The following is a 23,980-nucleotide window of genomic DNA, read 5'->3' as shown; positions in this document are numbered from 1 at the left end:
GTGGTAGTAAGTGAGACTTATTTGAATGGTAAGTTAAGTCTAATAAACTAGTAAGTAGAGTCTTTTTAACTAGTAAGTATGGTTGAATAAAATGGTAAGTAAAGAATAATAAAATAGTAACTGGAGTCATTGAAGTAAAATAAAGTCGTAAGTCATAACTAATTCAAATCCTGCCCATGTACAATCCAAATCCAAATTACAAAAAAATGACAAAAATCATACAACTAAAATCCATTTGCTCTACATCCTCCCAAAACAAATTCAGTTGAAATTCACATAATTCAAGTATGAACATGCAACAACATCAATGATACATGACAATTATCTATCGCAAGCCAATTCTATCACTCTTGACCCAATTTTATTGTTTGCATCTCGAACTAAGCCTAGTGCTAATCTTTGTCTAGCATCCCACGAGTCAAATTGAAGCAAACAAGCTTCGGAATCAATAAATTGCACCAATTCAAAATACTTGATGACGTGCATTCCACAATCATAGCCATTACTTTGTTGTGGAAGCCATTCAAGTGTTCTAATTGGAAACTCGGTGATTTTATTTGTATATGCATTCTTGTACTGAATTCCCAATAAGTCATGTAATATTTCAACCTGTTATTTACATAACTAATTAGTAGGAAAACATGCAATACAAAATACAAATAACAACATTGTATAAGGATGTATACCACTTTTTTCACTTGAGTGGGCCGAGTTCTACTTTTTCTTGATATATACGGATCAAGGATATATACCACTTGTTGTCGCATGTATACCACACACATATACCAATGTTCACCCACATCATTAATTGGAATATACACCTATATTAAATCAATAATCAGCACTATCATATTCATTAACATATTAAACAAAAATAAAGTGAAATAATAACAAATCAATACCCTTTCACATGATTCAATTTTTCCCGTGTACCGTTTTGTTCCAAAATAAGACTTGAGCATGTTTGGCTTATGAACCTTGTGGTGCAAAATATGTTGCTACAACTCATAAAAATTAGTATAAATATCAATAACACAAGCTTAGTATAGATAAACATGATATGCTACGTAGTCAAATGTTTTCAATTATAAAATGCATAAGTAAATTACCGAAAAATATGTAGGTAGATACCACGCTGGATATTTCGCATCTGGGATACAATCCTTTTGCTTCAATGTAAATTGCAAAGCAACTAAAGTGATTATCTAAGAAACAACAACTCATCAATAAATGCAATTATCTTGTACATTATAAATTCATTTGTGCAATGGTTTACGACTTACTTGTCCATCAAGCCAACAACCACGATCTAATGTCCATATGTTTTTGCGCGTTCCATGTTGAATATCAAAGTTGATAAGAATTTCACTATCATATTAATTAAATGATACATGTCAATGTGACAATATAAACATATGAAACATAAAAGAAAATATTTCTTAAAAGAAATAGAACCTTTCCAATTTACTACGATGAAACAAATAGTCTCTTATCAATTTATCCTCAACTGAAAGCGGTGGCAAATCAAATCCTTTCATGGGAGTTGGCATATTCAACAACTCAGAAATCTGTTTTTAACCAATAATTAATAATATTTTCATAAAGTATGTAATTGAATATTCTCCTAAAAATGAGTTTCTATAAGAAAACATAAGTATACCTTTATCGAATGTTGTTCAGGAAACATAACAACTTGTTTATTTTTCATTGTAGCTTCCTGTATAACATAAATCAGTTGGTGACTAAGTTCATTTGTAATGAATTACTCTTAAAAAAATTGTTATGTGTACAAATATTATTTATTACCTTTTGTCCATATTTAGGCAACATGTCAAGTTGTTTGCTTGTTATATTATATTTCTGCATAATACAAATAAATCAATAACTACTTTCAATTCTAACAACAAAACAAAACAAATAATAATAATAATAATAATAATAATAATAATAATAATAATAATAATAATAATAATAATAATACATCTTACCTTGCCAAGTTCAACATCATAGGGTGAAAGTATATGTTTGCTTTTTTTTCGTGTGCTTTCCCTCCTAAGCTTCATATGATAAGGCAAAACTGTTGAAGATTCGGCACCATCATCTACCGGAATTGACCTTTTTAAAATCACTTTTGGTAACTTTGGTGGTAGTAGCTCATGTTCACTAAAAAAGGGGGCAAATGGAGATACGGACGATGTGAATTCATCACATAATGGAGTCTTAGGCAATCCCTCATTTTGTTGTTTGAGTTGTTTATCCATAGGAAAGTTACGATCTTGGAAAGCATAAGGTGGGGGACTCCATTTGTCATCTAAGATATCTTCATTTTTCAATTGACAATCGATATCATGGTAGTGTTTCTCCTTCTCAATAGCCCATGACCCATTAGCTACCTTTGCAATTGCTATCAAAATCTCTTCTTTGGTAGATTCTATTAATTGACTAACACCAACAACTAAGTTATTCAAGTCTCCTCTCAAATCTTTCACTTCTTTTTCAACAATACTTAATCGTGCATTCATGTTTGGCTCTACACTCACATCATTATCTTCAACAATAAAACCAACCTATTAAGAAAATAATAACAAACATGTTAAACGAATTCTTTAATTACAACACGCATATAAATTAAATTATATAACACATAAGATTACCTTCTTGTTGTTTTGGTATTGAAGTTTTTCCAACATGGAGATTCTCTTTTTAATCACCTCATCTGTCCAATATACTAAACGAGGTGCTAGTCTACTTGCACATGGACTAACAAAATCCACAGCAGGTGTCACATGCTCAACGTAGAATAACTACATGATATGGTTATGTAATGATTAGTAAGTTCAAGAATGCACTAAATAGACAATCATTTGTTTACTATGATTTAGAAACATACCATGAGAAAAAACAAGCAACCTCGAATTCCTCGTTGTCCCTTTCCTTCTCCTTTGTCCTTGTACTTTCGCACACCATCGACTAAAAAGTCTAAGACAAGTTTTGACCAATTTAACTTATGTAAAGCAGACATATCTTTCAAGGAATGGAGAAAACAACGATTTATTGACAACTCCGATGTAGGGCACAAAAGAGAACCTAGAATGTACAATACAAATCTTCCCTTAAAATCATCCCCGTCTACTTTCATATTAGACAACTCATTCCTTAAAGAACTCAATGAAATAGAACCACACTTCTTAACACCATACTTGTTCGACAACTCTTCAATATCAGTGTGGTCCCCATTTACGTTTATAATTGATCCCTCACAAGGAAGTCCTAATATGTGGCTTACATCAAATGGTGTTATAATTATTCTTTTACCATGAACGAATAAACACTGAGATGTATGATCAAAACAACCAACCAACCATTCACAGAGTTGTCGTGGCAACCTCGTGCATTTAAGCTCTAATAAACCTCCAAAGCCAATTGATTTGATAGCTTTTTTTTGTAATGGTTGAAGCAATTGTATTAACTCATAAACTGAGTTCAATGCTGTCCGAGTTGTCATGTTTAGCTAAACACAATAACAAAAAATACATTAGACCAAATTTAAATTCCAAAACATACTATGAAAATTTAATCCTATATTAAAACACTACAATTAAAACATATTATTAATATCATTAATTTTTTATAGTGTTCTTTTATTGTATTCTATAAATATTGTGTATATATAGATATATATTCTTTTAAGATTACTCACCCAAGTCCCAGTTATTCACTAATAGGACAATTAATCAAGCCTACATATCCCTCCATTCTATAAACAAAAACAATAATAGAAATGGGTCCATCATGGGCTATCTTGCTTTAAAAAAAAAAAAAGAAAAAAAAAAGAAGAAACAAAACAAAAAAATCACAAATGGGACCACATGAACTATATTGCTTTTAAAAATAAATGTAATAAAGCATATGGTCACATATACACAATCTCCAAAGTAAATTGGTAATAGATATGTGACCATCATGGACTATCTTACTTCAAAAAAATAATAGAAATAAGACTTAAAAAAAAAAAACCCACAAATGGGGCCACCATAGACTATCTTACTTTTAAAAATATAAACAACAATGCATGAGATAATACAAAAAACTCAACCATTTATTGTCTACCAAAAAGTGTCAAAGTCTCATTACCCCACCAATGGGAAAATTTGTCAACCATTCATGTCCCTCCATTCCAAAAACAAACAAAGTGTATAAATGATAAAGAAAAAAAAAAGAAAAGAAAGAAAGAAGATAAAAATTACAAATGGGACCACCATTACTTTAAAAAAATAAGTAACAAAGCATATGAGACAACACAAAATTCATACCCACAAACAAACAAACAAACAAACTCCAAAACATATGAAACAACCATATACCTAGTATTCTAGAAAGATTTGGGGATTGAGAGAAAAAAATGCTACCTCCAACCACATACTAAAAATCTAAAAAAATACCATACAAAAATAATTTAAAAACAAAAACAATCAATATATATAAAAACAAAAACAATGTCTCTCTCAGCTAAAGTAGAAAGCTATAAAGTAGTATGAGAAGCATAAAATTGACGTCAAATTAACCAGATTTCTTCATCAGCATGGAGAATTAATTATATGAAAATAAAAATTTTACTTGTAAAAACAAAGGACATCACCAGCCCATATGAAGCCTTTGCTGAGTTACTTTCATGGGTAAGACAATGAACAAGGCTGTAGCAAACTAGGCTAGCAGTAGCACTTTTAACAAACTACATGAAAAAGATTGTGAACAATACCAGATCCATGAGAACAAACTGGGAACCATCTTTATAATTTAAAAATCTTTTAATTTTCACAAATTGCTTTTTTATTTATAATTGCTTTAGTCTAAATGGAACTAAAAATAAAAAGAGAATTTTAGCAATTTTCTTTGTGTTTACTGGATTATTTATTTATTTATTTTTTTTTTTTTTTGCATTTCAAATTTGGAAGGCTTTTTGACTAAAACTTCCTAAGAGACAATAAAAATAAAAAAAATTGCACGAATATAAAAAAAAAAAATCCACTGAAAATTTCATGTTAAAAAAGGTATTATTGTATAACATTACTAAACCAATTCATTCCTATTTAGTTGGGATCAATAGGATGAATTCCTTCTTATCAAACAATGTTGTAATTTATATTACAAAAGTAACTTTGTATTATTGTCTCAAAAAAGAAGCAAAAAACAATCAATACCTCCACCATTTTCCAACACATTCTTTTCCGGAAATGTCAACCCCTCTTCCCCCAAAAAAATCCTCTTCATCAAAGTCCACACAATTTCAATTTTTTTGCTTCCATTACCAAAGAAAACAGAAACAAAAAAATGTCTCTCTCTCTCTCTCTCTCTCTCAAACCTCGCAATCTCTTTTCCTGTGTCATCCCAAAAAACCAATACCAATTCCAACCTCTTATGTCTCATAACCCCCAAATTGTTGAACTCAATGGGTAGTTTTAATAACACAGATTGAACCAAAAAAACAAATCAAAAAAAACAAAAAAAGAAACACTTTTATGATTGTGAACAAAAAATAATAAAAAAAAAAAGATAAAGAAACACTTTATGATTTTGAACCCCAAAAAAAATATAAAAAAACAAAAACTTTTCACATTATTAAAGTTGATCTTTCAATAGTTTTAACACTTTTCACAAGGAGTCAAACTTCTAGAAATATAGATCCACACTCACAAAATGCTCTCTTTCGTATGCAGAATTTTTTTTCTTTTTTTTCATATGCATATTCACTGCTCACTGTATTAGACTAGACAAACCAATCTATAAATATGCACTCCAACAGCCATGAACAAGTCTAAAGGTTAAAAAAAAAAAAAGTATAGAAGGCAAACCCTTTTCTTCTTGTTCCTATCACAGGAAGCCATTGAACAGAGCTTCGGAGGTTGCGCCGGTGGTAGTGGAACAATGGGATTGAGGCGACAATAGACCGGCGTGGTGTGAGAGAGAAGAGTTTGAAGAAAGCCTCACACAGTATAGAGAGAAAAGAGAGTATAGAGATAGTCAACAGAACAAAACTTATTCAAAAAAAAAAAAAACAGAACAGAACACCATGGGTGGGTCTCCTGTAGAGAGGGAAAGAGACACAAAACATAATAGAGACAAAGAGAGAAAGAGTCTATGTGTTAGCTGTGTGTGACTGGTTTAACCGGTTTTTTTTATATTTTTTTTCAATGGTCCAGATTAAAGATTTCCATCTAAAGGCTAAAATTCATTTTTATGTATGGTACCCAAATACCACTTTTGGGTACCATAGTCGGACCCTCAAAAGAAAAGAAAAGAAAGAGAGGTACGGCAGTAAAGAGAAAGCCACGGCGAGAGAGAGAGAGAGATTCATCCAAAACCATAGGTAGTGCATGCAGAGAAGAGAGAGACGGTTTGGAGAGAAAGTGGCGAGGAAGAAGAGAACAAAAAAAAAAAAAAAGGAAAAAGGAAGAAAGAAATATTAGGGTTTTGTTTTGGTAGTTCCATTAGTTCTTCAAATAATTCTTTAATTTTCAAAAAAATATTGTGAGTACAAAACCTACTTTCCTTGATTTATATTTAATTCGTTATTTTTGTTTATTTATTTGATGTTAAATTGATTTCATATTTGCATGTAGATGATTGATCGATTTTAATTATTTTGATTAGTTGTGTATGTAAGGTCTAGGGTTTTTAGATGATTGATTGATTTTAATTATTTTGTTTAGTTGTGTATATAAGGTTTAGAATTTTTAGATGATTAATTAATTTTAATTATTTTGATTAGTTGTGTATGCCAGGTTTAGGGTTTTTGTATGAATTTATTTTATGATTATAATCACGCTCATGGTTATATGAAATTAAAATTAATTAGGAACCCGTAGATAAATTTCTTAAACTCCACCATGACTTCATGGACTATTGTTTTATTTGAGTGATGGTGAGAATGAGTGTATAAAAAAAGTGAGGATTATGAGATTTATTTGAATGCCTTAGACTTGACATTGTTATGTTGTTCTCATGAGTGAGATGTTTTGTATATGTATATTGTTGTCTTGTTCTCATGAGTAGACGAGTGCTTTGATTTACGCGCGTACGTATATGCTAACCATCCGGAGAGTGTGAATCAAACTCGGGACGATATCCCCGCGCAAGTTTGGCTTCGGAACGGTGTTAGGTATACGAGAGACACATGGGATATATGTGTAGGCCGGAAGTGGAGGCTGAAGTGAAGTTAGGGTACAAATAATTTAATTATGAGTTTATTAGCTTACTGTGAATTGTATTGATTTGTACATCTTGAAAAATAGTAAACGATCTTGATAAATTATGAAATTTGAGTAGAGGCATGGATACGTGATTCTAGACAACTTTTTTGTTTTAACTTTTTATTAAAAAGATCGATTAAAACTTATAATCGGATGATTTTGGTTATTGTAGTTTTGATTTATTTTAGCAATGTAAATTTTAGAGGCTGTTTTAACTCACAAAACGAACTCATTTTTATTGGTTTCGCGTAAACTAAAATAAAACATTATTATGCACACTTTTTGTGTTTTGAACTTTTCTGAAAAAAATCATCGTAGGACAGTTTCTGTTCGTTTTCAATTTCAGATTTTTCGGTTGAAATCCGTCTAAGTTCTTTTATCAAGTTTTTCTCTTAACTTGTTCAGTTTCTACTAAATTCGTTCACTTTGTGTTTTAGGAAATTTGATTATGTACAGCTTTTGTTCTTTGAGTTTTGGTCAATTCGAATTATTTAGGCATGAAACGATGTATTTTTATACTTATTTAGCAAGTTGCTTATGATTAAATTATACTAACTTTATTTTTTGCAGGATGGTGGGTCTTACTAATTTTTTTTTTGCAGGGCTGACTCACCATCTTTTTATTTCTATTTTATTTATTTCATACTCAATTTATATTTCGTCTAAGTGCGGATGAAACTACTTATCTTGTCCCGTAACAATAATTAAATATATTTTTGTTTGTGTTTGGTAGACACGTGGGTGTTAAATCTTGTACTCATACCAATATACTTGTATACTGACCCGTTTTGTCTCTTGGCAACTCAGATGCGTTCTGTTTGAACGCAGCCAAGCTTCCTTTGCAGAATTAGTTGGGACTACGATGGTGACGTGGATTAACTATAGGTGTTAGACATATCTCTTGGTTTTTTTTTTTTGTTTTCTTGAGTTTAGGGCTGATATTAGTTTTTTTTTTATGACTTTAGTATTGAGATAATTTGGCATTGTTTGTAACTATACATTATTTAAGTTATTTTGACTACATATTGTTACTTTAATGTTCGAGTTATTGGTTAGTTATGAAATTATGGTGGATGGTTTGGTTGGCGTTTAGTTTTTCTTTTTCTTTTTTTACCTCTAGGATTTAGACGATGAAATATTGATTGAGGTTTAGTCATAATTTAATATTTAATTGTCTAAATTTTGGGCATGACACAATATGTATTTAATTCAAAAATACATATATATTGCCCTTGTTTGTGAAGTAGCTACTTTTTTGGCTCTTGGGTTATTTGGCTATTTTAGTTTTTATGTCTGGGAAGTTGGGCTAAATTTTTTGGTTATTATTGTATTGAAAAATGTGTGTTGAAATGATATTTGAGACTAAAATGACAAATTTTTCGCTAACCTCACTTTTTTCAAAATGGGCAAATTGTCATTTATTATTTGCGAGATAGCCTGCCACATAACAGTGGTAGGTGCACTATCAACGTGACAATATAGGCTCCCTCACTGCTAAGTTTGTTTTTTTTTTTTTTAATATAAATCACTGGTTTAGGGTACTATTCGAAGCTATTTGACTTTGTTAGTGTTTGAGGGTATTTTAGCCTCAACCTTGGGTTCCCAAACAAGACCATTATTAGAACAATAACAAAGATAAATTAACAGATAGTATGTGTTGTTCAAGTGGTAAGCGTCTTGTTTTTCAAATTTATGATCATAGTTTCAAATGTTTTTTTATGATCGGGTGTTTGGACTAGTTTACATACACTTCGACTAATATTAGGATCCACACAAAACGCCTTCTCCACATGCATCATGTAAATCTCGAGACGCCAATATTATCAGAAGATTTCACATATATAATAGTATAAATAATACATATATAAAGGCAATTAAGTAATTTCGACCAAAAAAAAAAAAAAATTGATTAAGACATTGATGATGATTTGGATTGCATGAATTGGGATGTGAAGATGATGATGATGCTATGATGCATGAATTGGTATGAGAAGATAATGTCAATGATAATGATGGGCAATTGAGAAATTTTTGCAAGGCCGAAAGTTTCGTTAAAATAGTATTCACTCTTTGTATATAAGAATGGATATTACCTAAATATTTTATTAAATTACACTTTTGACTCATAATTTTATTCAATTTTCATTTTGATCTTCAATGTTGTAAATTTAATAATTTGATTAGTGTATTTTACATATAGTTTTAATTTAGTCATTTTATTCAAATTGAAGGTTAAATTTAACGATTGTAGAACACTTGTCAATCTTTTAAGATATACACATAGAAAAAATAATAATAAAAATATAGATAAAATAATCAAATTAAAACTGAATTTAAAATATAAGAAATAAGTTGTTCAAACTGATATACACTTATTAATTTTTATAAAAAAATAATATCCTTCTCTAGTGATATCATTTACCCGTGGCCACTGGGGTTAAAGTGCAAATGAGGTGGGTAGATGAAGACATTACTGTTTTTAAAAAATAGGTCATGTTCTTTATATATGATATGATTTTATTTAAATTTCTAACAAATAAGAAGGGTTAAGTGTAACATGATAAGTTAGTTAATTGTTGAGTTTTAAAATTTAAAGGGGCAAAATACAATTAGTTCATAATTTAAGGAGTTTACCGTAATTCACACAATATAAATACAAGCCCCATCGAGTGTCACTGGTTCTTCCTCAGATTCTCACTCTCGCCATTAATGGAGGCAAAGCTCTCAGAAGCCCCCATGCGGGCCATTTTGACTCCGGGTTCCATATACTCCTCAAGACCCGACCCGCATTTTGCATTACAGAGTAACCCCAAATCCTTTCGATCCAATCTCGCAACAAAAGCAAAGTATCGCCCTCTTCAAGTTTCTTCTTCTCCCATCAGGTATATATATGTATATATATATAATCAAAATACACACTTTGTTGTTAAATTATACGCATAACCACACGCATATGTGAATTTGCTCGTATACAAATCAACACATACATTTGGGAGATAGATATACTATCACACAGATATGCACCCTTTTTTTTAATTTTTTTTTTTGTAAATTTGTTTAATATGGGTCTTTTTAGTTTTGAAAAGCTATTTGTAGTCTTTTAAATTTTAATTGTGACAAAAAAAAAAAAAAATTATTTTTTCAATATTGGTCATGTGCCTGATTGAATTATGAAGAATTGGTAACAAGGTTGATATGTTGGAGAGAGTAATTTTATTATTTATATTTGAAATATTTTTGCTCATGAGTCCCCAGCTTGGATCAAACATGTCTAAATATTATAATTACTTGGTAGACTGTTAGATTATAATGCAATTTTATTTTATTTTATTTTTTTATTCAATTGTTAATCATCGATTCATCTAAAAATTAAGGTTATAGAGAGAAGGTACTTTATTATTTATATTCTAAACCAGTTTATAATTTTGGAAAAATGGAAAATGAGGAGTAATTACAATTCAATAAAATGCAAGTGAGAAATGGGATTAGTGTAAGTAAAAATTGTGCACTTGTAAAAACTGTGCTCGGGATTTGTGGCATTTTAGTTGTTTTGGCATGCACAACACATGGCCACACTAGGAAGAGATGATTATGGATACATGTGTACAAAAATAACTTCTGATAATAAAAAAAAAAAGGAAAGAAAAAAAAAGGGTACAAAAATAACTTGAGGGCACACGTGCATACCCTGGCATGACAATTTTTTCTATTATTATTTGTTCTGTTCACCTTACTTGCAGAATTTGGGTTATAGACTAGTTTGGTTGAACAGACTGATAGTCTGTGGATGTGTTATGTGAATTGACTATTTGCTACTTGACTTAGGAACATATATGCTAGCTTGGTGCTGCTTAAAAAACACGCCTGTCAGCTTGCACTGTTGTGACAGAAATTTGAATATATATGCACACACACATGATATGCATCCTAGATGCCTTATTGCTGCTTTATCTATGTATATTTCATGTGCTTGCTATAAACTGAACATTTTCAGCTAAGCGTTTGATTACAAGGTTTGCACCCCTTTTTTTGTCGACAAGTCTTGTTACTGAGGTTCTTTACGACGAAAGGCTTGCTCAAACACATACAAATTAAATAAATAATTTGTATTTGTTGGAAGACTATCTTCTGAAACTTATATTTATTTATTTTCCTATTTCTTGTGAAGGCATACGAGGAAGAAGAGGGTGGATGAAAGTGAGAGCCTGACTCTAAAGAGTATAAGACACTCACTAATCCGACAAGAGGATAGCATAATTTTTGGCCTTTTGGAGAGGGCTCAATATTGTTACAATGAAGATACATATGATCGCAATGCATTCTCTATGGATGGGTTCCGTGGTTCTTTGGTGGAGTTCATGCTTAAAGAAACTGAAAAGCTTCATGCCCAGGTTGTTCAGTTTATACTAGAGAGAAAAGGTGTGACGTTGAAAGAACTACCAGAACTATGCTGTCACTAGTTTTTAATTGAATTTCAATTGCTAATCAGGTGGGCAGATATAAGAGCCCAGACGAGCATCCTTTCTTCCCAACTGACTTACCTGAGCCAATGCTTCCACCTTTGCTATATCCACAGGTAGCTGCTATACATAAACACATTTTATCTGTCATTGTTTTAGGGGTTAATTACACCAAGATCCCCTTAACTATTAGTGAATATCACCTTACCTCCTCATCTATGAACCCATCTCTTCAATTATAAATATGTATCGCTTTCACCTCCTCTAGACCACCTCCAAAAGGGGCATTTGTATGGTTTTTATAGTTCAAGATGAGGGGGCTAAAATGATATTTGCTAATAGTTGAGGGGGTCTTGGTGTGATTAACCCTTGTTTTAGTAATTGATGAGAACAGATCTCCATGTACCTAATCGTAAGCTGATAATGTTATATGATAATTTTTTTGAGTTTGATAGCAGGAACAGTTTCTAGATCTATTGATGATGATTTCTTTGATGAGCATGGTGGTTATTCATGCATTTCATTGGCAATATATGTATAAATTTATATATTTTTAAAATTAAATAAAATTGGCATCCTTTCCATCATCAATCAAAAGTCAAAACCTTTTGCTGAGATAGTGTGAACATAAGTTTTAACTCTAGGAAAAATCAAATGGACTCAAATGTTATGAATGAGAAAATGCTCCGTTGTGAATTCTAAGTAGAATGAAATAGAACCCTTAAAAAATTTGGATAGCTTGACACATTTATATAATACAAAAGTTAAGTAGTTACATCACTATTATCTTGAAAATGTTGATTTGGAACTTGAGCTCAGTAATGTTGTGGAGTTGTGTCATCACCTGGTCAATCTAACTTTTATATACTAAATGCTATGAAAATAGAACATGTGATATAGTAATTTGGTTTTGAAGCTCAGACCAGTTTGATCACCATTGAAAATCTCACGCTTGTTGCTTTCTTTGAATATTGAAACATTACGGTATTGCACAAATTTGATAATGTGACTTGCCTATCAAACAGAAATGTGTATTTTGATTGAATATGATGAGTTACTTTCCTCTCTCGGATGTCTTACTATAACATTTGCAGCAGTGTTGAATATGATTTATCACTTGATTAAGTGATAGCTCTTTTTTTTTTCCTTTGATAAATACTCATTAACTTAAAGCATTTTGTTGTTGGTTTGGTTCTGACATTTTAATAGGTTTTACATCCTTGTGCTTCTTCCATCAACATTAACAGCATGATTTGGAACATGTACTTTCGAGACCTTCTTCCGAGATTGGTAAAACCAGGAGATGATGGTAATAGTGGATCAACTGCTGTTTGTGACACAATTTGCTTGCAGGTATGCAAATGAACTTATTCACAGCAGGACTGTGATGTAATAAATTGGTTTTAGTTGAATTGGATTATGCAAGTAATTAAATTTTGTTGTGTGGTTTTATTCATCTCATGTAATTGTTTTCAATTTCCCCCTCTTGATTGGATTGGAAAATTATGTTATGAATCAAATGGTTGTGTTTTGTAAATTGTCTTGCTTTTCTTTCTTTCCTCTACTTTGTTCTTTAATTTCTTATCCATTTTCTCATATGGATATTAAACCAAATAATTTCCTAGTATGAAGCACGGACACGGACACAGACACGGGACATGGCAATTTCCAAAAAATGGGGACACGGACATGGCGGGAGACACAGCGAGTTTTTTTTTTATATATATATTTTTCTATAAATAAAATTTTTTTATTTAAGCAAATAATAATACCTAAAAAATAGAAAAAAATAAAAGAGGGCAAAAAAAAGGTTTTTATTCAAATATATATATTAGTATGTAATATATATATATATATCTATATATATTATTAGAAAAACAATTAATAGAATAGAACAGAGATATTTTTTCTGGGTAAGTATAGAACAGAGATATTGAGAGGGTCAAACGGTAGGAGAGAGAGAGTTGGAACACCATAGCGAGAGAGAGAGAGAACAGAGGAAGACGAACACCAATCGAAGAGAGAAGACTGTGAGAGAGAGAGAGAGAGAGAGAGAGCGACGAAGACGAAGACGAAGACGAAGACGAAGAGGACGATCGGAGACCAACCACCGACCATCGACGACTCACCAGCGAAGAGCTTCCAGGCATGCTCGACGAGCCTCTCTCTCTCTCTTTCTGTCTCTCTTCTGTTCTGAGTTAGATTCTAGGTTAGAAATGGATCTGGTTTTGTTTTTTACAAATTGACCCCACACAAGTTTCATAAGTTAAAAATGAGCTCCACCATGTCTCATGTCATGTCCCCGATATGGACACGTGTGTCCCTGCCGTGTCCCCGCCGTGTCCCCTACAAAAAAATCATTAAATTAAAGGGACACACCAGTACGTGTCCCCGGCATGTCCGCGTGTCGGACACCGCCACGACACTGATTTTGGAGTGTCCATGCTTCATACCAACCATTCAAGAAGTACCTTTTGACCATCACTTTATACGAATAAAGTTCCAGGTATTGTGTTTTATCAAACACCAAGGGAGCACTTTCAATGTGCTTGAATAGACCATTCAAGCAAACTAAATTGGTTTCATAGAGAAGATCATCAGGTAGGCTTATGTGCACAAGCTTTCTACTTGTGGACGAAAGGAGCTATTTCTGACTCTCCATGTTGAAAATTTATATGAGGTTTGAGCTTTTAGGAGGGACCTTAGTTTCTATTGGCTCTTGTATAGTCTATAGGTTGCTGCTTCCTTTTGAACTCTTAATGATACATCTTTGAAAAAAACAAAAAACCAAAGAAAACTTATCTTAGATACATTGTGTGGACTTTAGTTTATTTGTAAACCAAGCTGTCTGCATATTGCCCAATGCAATCTTTGCACAAAGTAATAAAATTCCCCATTCATTGATTAGCACAATCTTTCATAAGCTGTTTTGGTCTTGGACACAACATGCTAGACATTCCCTTGAATAGTGTGGATAGAGATGTGTGAGGTGGTTGGGGGGTGTCCTCTGGGAAGATAGTAGGCACTGAGATAGTTGGGGACCACTGTGGTGGGAGAGTGGAGAGCCAAAGGTTTTGTTCTGGCACTTGCCAAGCTCCCCCTCGGCGCGGAGGTGCGCTCAAACCAGTCTTAGAGAGAGAGGTGCTTTGACCAAGATGTGATATCTCAATGGTTGAATCACACCTAACTCTAGCAACTCTTAACACAACAAAAGGGACGTATCATACCTACCAACTGTCGACACAATATGCCTCCACGAGGCCATGCTAAGGATGCAGAGTTGGCCAGAGTTCCTTCCATTCTGCCTCCAAGGGGGTTGAGTCTCCTGGGCTCACTGAGCTGGCTCCCCTGGCTCATTGCCCTATATAAGGAGGCCTCATGCACACTAATCATCACCTAGTTCTTCCGGCATACAGAGATCACCACTCTTTCTATCTCTCCCCCTCTCTGGTTGAGTGTAGTATGTGTGGTACATGTGCTTCTTTTGGTAAGACAATGTCGTACTTCAGGTTTTTGTATTATATATGTGCTTCCTTGTGTAATTAGGACTATGTCATACTTAGGTTTTTGTATGATGTGTATTACATAAAGGAAGCATTCATGTGCTGTAGTTGTAAAGCTAGGATGTTGTTTTTGAGATTACAAAATTTTTTTTTGGTGTAATTGTTATTCACTCCATAGGACATCAATTTTATTTTATTTTATTTCTTCCCCAAAAACCCTGTACCTTTTTACGCATTGTTCATTATGGTTGCAGGCACTCTCAAAGAGAATCCATTATGGTAAATTTGTAGCAGAGGCAAAATTCCGAGAATCCCCTGCCAGCTATGAGGCTGCCATTAGAGCTCAAGTATATTTTTGCCTTGAACTCTGTACTAATTCATCTCATACACTCCTCATTTCACATATTATTATGGGGGACTTACGTGGAGGTCCTAATAAGTGGACTTATTGTTCAATAAGTCCTATGATAAATAATGACATTTTTCATTAAACACAATTAAAAAACGTCACTAATTATTAATTTTCAGCGACAATATGAAATTTTTTTCACAAAAAATGTAACTAATTATAAGTTCTAGTGACAACTTAAACAAATTGTCACAAAAAAGTGTCACTAATTCACAATTTTTAGCGACAATTTAAAAAATTCGTCACAGAAAAACGTCACTAATTGTAAGTTTTAGCTGCAATTTATAAAAATCATGACTAAAAAAAGTCACTAATTGTTAATTTGTAGCGACATGTAAAAAATTGTTACAAAAAAATTATTTTTATTGACAATTTTATCAAGATTTATTTTCAATAGAACTTGATGGAAATTAAGTCCAATTAGTAGGACCTATTGGTAATTTACCCTATTATTATTTATTTATTGCGGGTGTTGGATTTGCAGGACAGGAATCGACTAATGGAAATGTTGACATATGAAATGGTGGAAGAAGCCGTGAAGACAAGAGTAGAGATGAAAGCGAAAACGTACGGTGTAGAGGTAAGGATCAATCAAAATGAGGATGATGCTGATCCAGTGTACAAAATCAAGCCGAGTTTAGTCGCCAACCTTTATGGAGTTTGGATCATGCCGCTGACAAAGGAAGTTCAGGTCGAATACTTGCTGCGACGGTTGGATTAAAACTTCAAATGATATATAATCTTAGTTTTAACGCAATTTGGATATTGCTAATGTCAGTGATTTTCAATTTCAATTACTTTGAACATGGATAGAGTTTTTTTTGTTTTTTGTTTTTTAGGAGATCAGTGGCCTCTTATTTGCGAAGTATACTTTACTTTGAAATTTGTAATAACATGCATGCAGCACATTTATTCTGCATTTGGCCTAGTTGTAACAAGTGAAGTAAATTTAAATTAAATTAAATTGATGAAGTGATGAGAGTAATTTTCATAGCAGTCAAACAGGCCCTTAAGGTTTTGGATCCTCTGTTTGGCTTATGGCTACAATTTGCAACACTTATTTATTTATTTATTTTTATTTTTTATGTTCAACTGGGAAATGTACAATTTATAGTATTTTTTCTTACAAAGTGACGTAATATGTCTTACAATATGTCCATTTTTAAGGGTGCATACCATAAATTTCTCATTTTTTTCCTATATGCATATTTGAGAATTGATACACAACCCACTTGGGGGTGAATCCTATCACCCCTCACATACACATGGGGTCAAAGAGAGGATAAAAAGAAGAAAAAAAAAAAAATTAGACCAATCAGCATTCACTGAAGGTGGTATGAGGGTCACTCCTAGTAAGGCGTCTTAATATTTATAGGATTATTTTTCTTCAGCAATGTTTCATAGTGATCAATTATGATAATGTGATTAATAAAGAACTGTTAATTTGCATCCTAGCAAATCAAGATTTATAGAGATTTTTGATTAAATATTAAAATGGAATCTTAATTTAAAAATATATATATATATATATATATATATAAATTCTAGGTTATAATCTAAATGAAGTAATGATTGAATCACCTTTGAGTGGTATGTAAGTGAAAATGGTTATATCAGATGTTGAAATGGTTTGATTGCTACAATATAAACTTTTGAGCTGGAAAATATCATGATATTTGACCCCACCATGTGCAATATGATCATCGCATAATTGGAAAAGTGTACCTATCAAAAGCAAAGAATATATGCCCTCTAAAGTCACGTTGCCCTTTACCCTTTGCCACCCTCTATCGCCCTTTTATTTACTTCTTATTTTTGTATTTTTTTTTCCCTCTCTCATGTGAGAAGATAGAAATGCATTTTATTGACAAATGTGAGTTTCTATTCAAATATCATAAAATTTAGAAAACTTAATATCTAAAATAGTAGATACAAGTGTCAAATACATATCTCACACTATTTTTTTGTCATACCCATTCTACACTTGTATTTCAAAAAAAATAAAAAAATTTCACGTAATATAAAAGTTAAAACTGATCAAATGATGAGTTAAATAGTCAAATAAAAAATTTAAAAGAAAGAAGTTAATTATTTAATGCCAAATGCATTTCACCATTTCTTTTCATGTGTGAATAGATTGACATGCCGTTTTGCAATGTGAATTTTTGTAGAAGATTAAAAAAAAAAAAAAAAACATAAAGCAACATGCTTAGAATTTGTGTAAAAAAAAAATTATTAAAAATATATAATATGAGATCATATTCATCTCTTGCACTATTATATGGTGAAATTTTACACTTTAAAATAAACATAAATCATTCATTTTGTTTAGAACAAAGTGAAATTCCTCCCATGATATATATATATATATAGAAATTAATCTTAATTTATGCAAATTCAACTCATGCCCATTTGCTTTTGATCAGAACAAAGAAAAAATAGGAAAAAGCAAGACGAAATTAGGCTAATTTAAAACATGAAACAAATTCTAAAATTTGTTTTAAAATAACATTTTAAATTTAATCACTTATAAAATTATGTAATTTAATCGCTTCTGAAAGATACAACAAAATTTGAATTAACTCCTCTATAAATTTATGAATTTTATATGATTCAATATATAAGTAATTTATAAATTAAGTCATTTTCACAATTTATAAAAAAAAAAAAAAAGAGTCCCATAAGAATCAAGGATGTCATCACATGCCTTAAGCTTGAAATTTAACTAATAATATTAATAAAAAAAAAACTCATAATTTTACACACATATTTTAAAAAATAAGTTAAAATTTGATTTTTTAATTATTTTTTTTAAATGTATATAGAAAAAAAAAATTGATATGACTTAAAAAAAAGAGTCAAAATTCAAAAAATTCTCACATCTCAAATTTTTGCCTAAGGCCTCGTTTGGGAATAGACTAATTTAGTAACTTTTTGGTTATTTGGCTAAAAAGGTAGGTAAAAAAATTTTGTATGTTTGGGATGACTTTTTGGCTAATTACGAAAAGATATGCAAAAAATAGAGAGAAAAGAGAATCTTTGACTTTTTGGTATGAATTATTGGCTTTTTGACTAATTTAGTAACTTTTTGACTAATTAACTAAAATAGCCTCTTGCCAAACGAGGCCTAAATTACAAGAACACCCTCATCTAAAATATGCAATTCCCTCCATTGGGAAAAGTGAAAGCCCTTTTTTCAGTGGCTGCATTGCTCCATGTTTGTCCCTATTCCTCAACGCAGCAGTGCCCACAAAAGCACAAAAGTTTCTCTCCCCTCATGTATAGATATATATATATATATATATAGAGAGAGAGAGAGAGAGAGAGAGAGAAAGGAAAGGAAGGAGGAAGAGGGGAGGGAAATGGAGAAAGCTCTGGTGAAAGTTGGAAGCTTGAAAGCAGGTGGCTACTGGATCTCCAAGAAAGCCAAGGAAGAGTTCTCCAACATCAGTGAAGACTTCACTGTATAAATTCCCCACCCTTCCCTCTTTCTTTCTCCTATCATTTTGGTTCCTATTGTTTGATCTATTACCTTGTTGATTGCTTTGGTTCTTTCTGATATAATGTGGCTTGTTTGAGCTTTACCCACTTGATAATTTTTTGTGTTACTCATGTATTGGGCATATTGGTCATCAGAAATTTCATTAGATTTGTCAGATCAGTTATATAAAAATAAAAATAAAAATAAAAATAAAAAAGAAGAAGAAAAAGGAAAAAGGGTTTAATGGGTTTTGAGAAATATTTACGGTTTTTGGAGGTATGCATTTATTAAGGGTTTTTGGAGGTATGCATTTATTAGCAACCAATTTGCAAGTGATATCAAGGGTTTGTTTGGAAGTGACTTTTGTAGTGGCTTTTTACTAAAATATGTGGTGGAAGTATAAAATGAGTTTGGGAAAATGGAGAGAATGGGAAGGAATCTTGGCTCTTTGTTTGTTTGTTTGTTGCTCTTTGGCATTTTTAGTGACTTTTTGGCTAAAATATCATCTTCTCAAATGCAGCCTAGCCTTTGCTACCAAGCTAGAGTAAATTGAACATAAAGAATGACATAAATTGAAATTTAAAGACCAGAATGAGCCAATTAAATAGAAAACAAAATGGCGAAAGTTATGATGTCCAATGCTCCAAGTTTCAGGTCATTTGTCAACTTCTTAGGCAAGATAAGTAAATATTATTCAAAAAAGAAAAAAGAAAGAAAGAAAAGGGTCTAATGGGTTTTTGAGAATATAAGGGTCTTGGAGGTATGCATTAATATTAGAAACCAATTTGAACATGAAGAATGTCATAAACTGAAAATTGAAGACCAAATTAAGCCAATTAAATAAAAAACCAAATGTTGCTGGTGAAGATATCCTATGCTCTCAAGTTTCAGGTCATTTTTAAAATTTTTATGCTTGATTTTGCATTGCTGAATTAACAAATTAAATCCAGCGGCAAGTTTTGTGTCCTGTACACATTAGGAAACTATTTACTCGAAAATTATCTTATGGATGAGAAAGAATCTGAAGTTACACCATCTAGAGATCAGAGATGCCTTTGCTCAGCTATCAATGATAGATCTCTTAGGCTTACCCCAAGAGGGCTTAATCTTGTAGTTGTTAGCTTATGGCAATGGATAAATAATCTTGAGCATATGCGAAAGGCAGGTAGTCTCATTTGGATAAAGGAATACTTTTGCTCACTTTCTAAATAATTATACACGGATTGGGCGATCTTACATTGATTTCTTCTTCTCTTTTTCAGTTTTATTTTTTACTTGCAATTAGTGATCCAACATCCTTTTTACTGTAACTTTGCTTATACTTGCAGAGCTTCTCAAATACTGTTGAAGAGAAGGCAAAATGGATCTTCAACAAGCTAAAAGGTGTGGATACACAAAAATCAAATTTTGACCAAATGATAAAAACATATATGCTACAATTCGTGACCACATCCTAATCAAAATGCAAGCCTAGTTACCTTATCGCGCTGACAACAGTTTAAGCATATCCAGGGAGAGCTTGGATGTTATTTTGCTATCCTCAAGGCCCTTATGATTTTAGAAAATCATATTCTGAAATCACATAATGACTCTCCTGTCTTCCAACATTTGATGGAAGGAACCTAGGAGATCTTCGGAGCTATTGGTCATGTTAGTAATTGCCACTATTCTGAAAAAGAAATTAATAAATGAGATATTTTAGAGTCATCATCCATCAAATTAGGTTAGTTTATGACGCATTTTCTTGGACAGAACTAGTGGTCTTTATTACATATATAATATGCCAATCCACTTGAAAGGGCTTTCCTTGATTAACATTTTGAGTAGAGTTTTGGTTATTATTATTCCTTTTTCTTTATAGTTTCCATTGAAAAAATTAGCAGAAAAATCATTGAAATGAAAATGAGAATATTACAAAATTGGAATGTGAAACAGACGGAAATATTTCAACAAATAGAACATTATTTGGGAGAACCAAAACTTCTTGTGTGTCTTCTGTGGGTTATATATTGTTAATTGATTTAGAAAATGCTTAATGATCTCATACTTTAGCAAAAGTGTACTAAAGAAGCCTAAGGACATGTAAAAAGGAGAAAAATAGTGAATTGATAGCTTCAGTTGGTCATTCATCTTTTTCTGCAGCCCATAGAAGGGGAGGAGATGAAGGATACATTGTTTGAAGAATTAGAGGGTGAAGGATGAGTTAGATAAGTGAATTTTTGTGGTGAATTTCTGTTAGATTGAACATAAGAACTTTGAACTGCTACGAGGCTAACTTGCTTTTATGGCATCAAATTATAGTTTATAAGATAATTGAGAAAGGAAAATTCCATTTGACAATGAAATGTCTGATGTGCTATTGGCTAGACAAAATGAAGTAGAATGAAAACCAGGGATTACAGTTTTGAACAAGTAGAACTGAGAAGTACATTAAGAAGGCTATGGATCAATGGCTAAGATGGTTTGATAAATTACACGAAGAAATAAGGTCCACGTGAGGAGTACTTTGGTTGAAACCTTCTGGATTAAAAGGATAGACTGAGGTTGTGGAAGAATGTGATCCGTAATTTAGCATGATCTTTTGTTTCTTTTTTCTTTTTTTCCTTACAGGCCATCATTTGTGCTACTTAGGTATCATAGCTATTTGTAGCTTCAAAAGTTCTTTTCTTTTGTTGTGTGTGTAAAGCCTTTCACTTCATCCTGACCTTTTCCAATCGAACCCTATCCATCATTGGCATCATAAAATCAACAATGCTAGAGACCCACATTTTGCACCCACAATGATGTGGCAAAGGTAGTGGGTCTCATATAATTGAGTGTATAATCAATCAAAAACTGACACTTGTCAGATCGTATCATTGTGGGTTGAATTGTGAGAGTTTTTAAGTGTCTTAAACATTTTCCTAAAATCAGTAGATGCTGTCCTATACATTAGCATCATCTTAAAATAGGAATAATGACAATTTCAATCAACAAGAAACTGTGAGAGCTTGATATATTTGCTCCTAGTGTAAGCTTTTGGAACAATTGATTGTCTAATATGGTATCAGAACTGTGATTATGAGTGGGTCCACAAGTAGTAGACTCCACATGCACTTTTCACCTTGTTTCCCTCTTCCAATCTTGCACTCATAATAGTGGTTGATCCCCACCACTTGCATTGAAAACTTTCCTTTTGCATTGCTGTCCTTGTTCTATCTAGTTATCCATACTCCATTCCGTCTCTTAGTCTTTTCAGATGTGAGAGGAGGTTGAACTTGAGGGAGGGTGTGAGAGCTTGATGCAACATCGTGTAGCCTATACTGTAATAGCTTAAGCTTTTGGGGCAAGTAGTTATCTAACCTTATTGATGACATGATATTTTACTAGGAAGGTATTGTGTTTGAAGTTTGAACCTTACTGTTGCATTATATGTACGTATTTGGGTTAATAATGAGTGAGGTGAGGTCTAACCACGTGCATGTTGTAAGAATATAGAGGGGATATATAGGCGATCAAGAAGACGGTGGCAATAAAAATTTAGCTATATGTCTGAGTTCAGAATCTTATTTTATTGGATTTTTTGCTTTTATTTCTCATTTTAGTTAATACATATTGGCAAATCAAGTTAAATAAATGTATCTAATGTTTGCGTCTTCAAAATACGATCATTTTTGTAATAAGAGTCGTCGCCAATAAATTAGAAGAGCTGTTTTCTTGTACCTTAGCCTTCTCATACACATTTTTGAGAGAATGCAGAAACCAAAGTGGAAATTTGTGACATGACAGTTTTGATGAAAAGGATAATTTTTTTTTACAATCAAATCCATAGGTCTAAACTGAACGTCTCCACCAATATTGGGTAAAGAACTTATATGCTAAAAAACCTGACAATGATTAAGCACAAGGCCGTAACCTATTTCTTCTTTGTCTGTAGGGAAGCCACTGAAATCCTTGCCAGATCTGCTTCAGGAATATAACTTGCCTCCGGGTCTTTTTCCACAGAACATAACATGCTACGAATTTGATGAGCCAAAGTCCAAGCTGACTGTATACTTGCCCTCTGCCTGCGAGGTTAGTTTCAAGGACTCATCCGTTATAAGGTACGCAACACGAGTAAAAGGCATTCTTTTGAGGGGAAAACTTACAAACATAGAAGGAATGAAGACCAAGGTCTTGGTATGGGTTAAGGTCACAAATGTGGCAGTTGAGGGCTCCAAATCGGATAAGGTGTGGTTCATGGCTGGTGTGAAGAAATCGAGACCTAAGGACGCTTACGACACACCTCGTGTTGGTATCCGAGTTCAAGAATTTTGAGTTTCAGATATTAGTTTGGAAAATGATCTACAAATAGAATTATTATACCGAATCTATCACAAGAATGATGTGGCAGTGACATTCTTGAAAATAGATTGGTTTTCGATTTTAAAATGAGAGGACTAATGCTGTGACATCATTCTGGATAAAGATTCTGTATGAATTTTCTGTTTGTATAGAACTATCTATTAGGCTATATGGTATTTCAATATCATCATTGTAGTTGGGTGGATGATCTTAATAGAACAGTGTTCTAGCTTGGTAGGCTATGATATTTCATTTTTGTTAAATTCTTGATGTCAGATGAATATGAATTGTTGTTGTGGTTCTGGCTGCTTTTAGTCTTGTTGCTTTTGGTATTTTTATTGTAGTTCTGAGGAGGGCGGTAAACAAAATGAATTTGAGTTGTTAACTAGAGCTTAGCTTGTTTAAATCGCATTTTGAGTTTGGCTTGTTTGTTAAACTAACAAGTTTGAGCTAAATATTTTGGTTTGTTTAGTAATTGAGTTGAGCTCTAAGTAGACAAAGCTTGACTCGAGTAAGCTCGTGAACACAAGGATATATAAATTAGTATTTTATTA

General features: G+C 32.3%; 3 protein-coding genes across 4 annotated transcripts; 2 read left to right on the top strand and 1 right to left on the bottom strand.

The window, feature by feature from the left end:
- Nucleotides 1-138: 138 nt before the first annotated feature.
- On the bottom strand, nt 139-1,650 carry LOC145790329 (ubiquitin-like-specific protease 1A). 2 transcript variants are annotated; one of them, XM_082868071.1, is made up of 6 exons: nt 1,456-1,650; nt 1,284-1,368; nt 1,110-1,169; nt 903-998; nt 687-821; nt 139-609 (listed from the first exon to the last, which is right to left on the bottom strand). In XM_082868071.1, the coding sequence occupies exons 1-6, from the start codon at nt 1,548-1,550 to the stop codon at nt 322-324; spliced, it is 759 nt and encodes a 252-aa protein (XP_082724197.1). In that variant the 5' UTR covers nt 1,551-1,650; the 3' UTR covers nt 139-321. The 2 variants fall into 2 exon arrangements, with proteins under 2 accessions (XP_082724197.1, XP_082724196.1); XM_082868070.1 differs by having other exon boundaries at nt 1,110-1,205; nt 1,456-1,648.
- Nucleotides 1,651-9,926: 8,276 nt separating this feature from the next.
- Nucleotides 9,927-16,594, top strand: CM3 (chorismate mutase 3). Its single transcript, XM_028255306.2, has 6 exons — nt 9,927-10,132; nt 11,419-11,641; nt 11,740-11,826; nt 12,920-13,063; nt 15,468-15,560; nt 16,107-16,594. The coding sequence occupies exons 1-6, from the start codon at nt 9,960-9,962 to the stop codon at nt 16,341-16,343; spliced, it is 957 nt and encodes a 318-aa protein (XP_028111107.2). The 5' UTR covers nt 9,927-9,959; the 3' UTR covers nt 16,344-16,594.
- A 2,187-nt stretch (nt 16,595-18,781) lies between these two features.
- Nucleotides 18,782-23,728, top strand: LOC114309549 (uncharacterized protein At5g01610). Its single transcript, XM_028255307.2, has 3 exons — nt 18,782-19,086; nt 20,432-20,486; nt 23,020-23,728. Exons 1-3 carry the CDS (start codon nt 18,838-18,840, stop codon nt 23,397-23,399), a joined length of 684 nt encoding a protein of 227 aa, XP_028111108.2. The 5' UTR covers nt 18,782-18,837; the 3' UTR covers nt 23,400-23,728.
- The last annotated feature ends 252 nt before the right edge of the window (nt 23,729-23,980 follow it).

The sequence above is a fragment of the Camellia sinensis genome, chromosome 5 (genome assembly GCF_055761805.1).
Source record: "Camellia sinensis isolate YWXY chromosome 5, ASM5576180v1, whole genome shotgun sequence".
NCBI classification, from domain to species: domain Eukaryota; kingdom Viridiplantae; phylum Streptophyta; class Magnoliopsida; order Ericales; family Theaceae; genus Camellia; species Camellia sinensis.
Note: the sequence above shows the minus strand (reverse complement) of the source record. Positions and strands in the feature narration are given on the sequence as shown.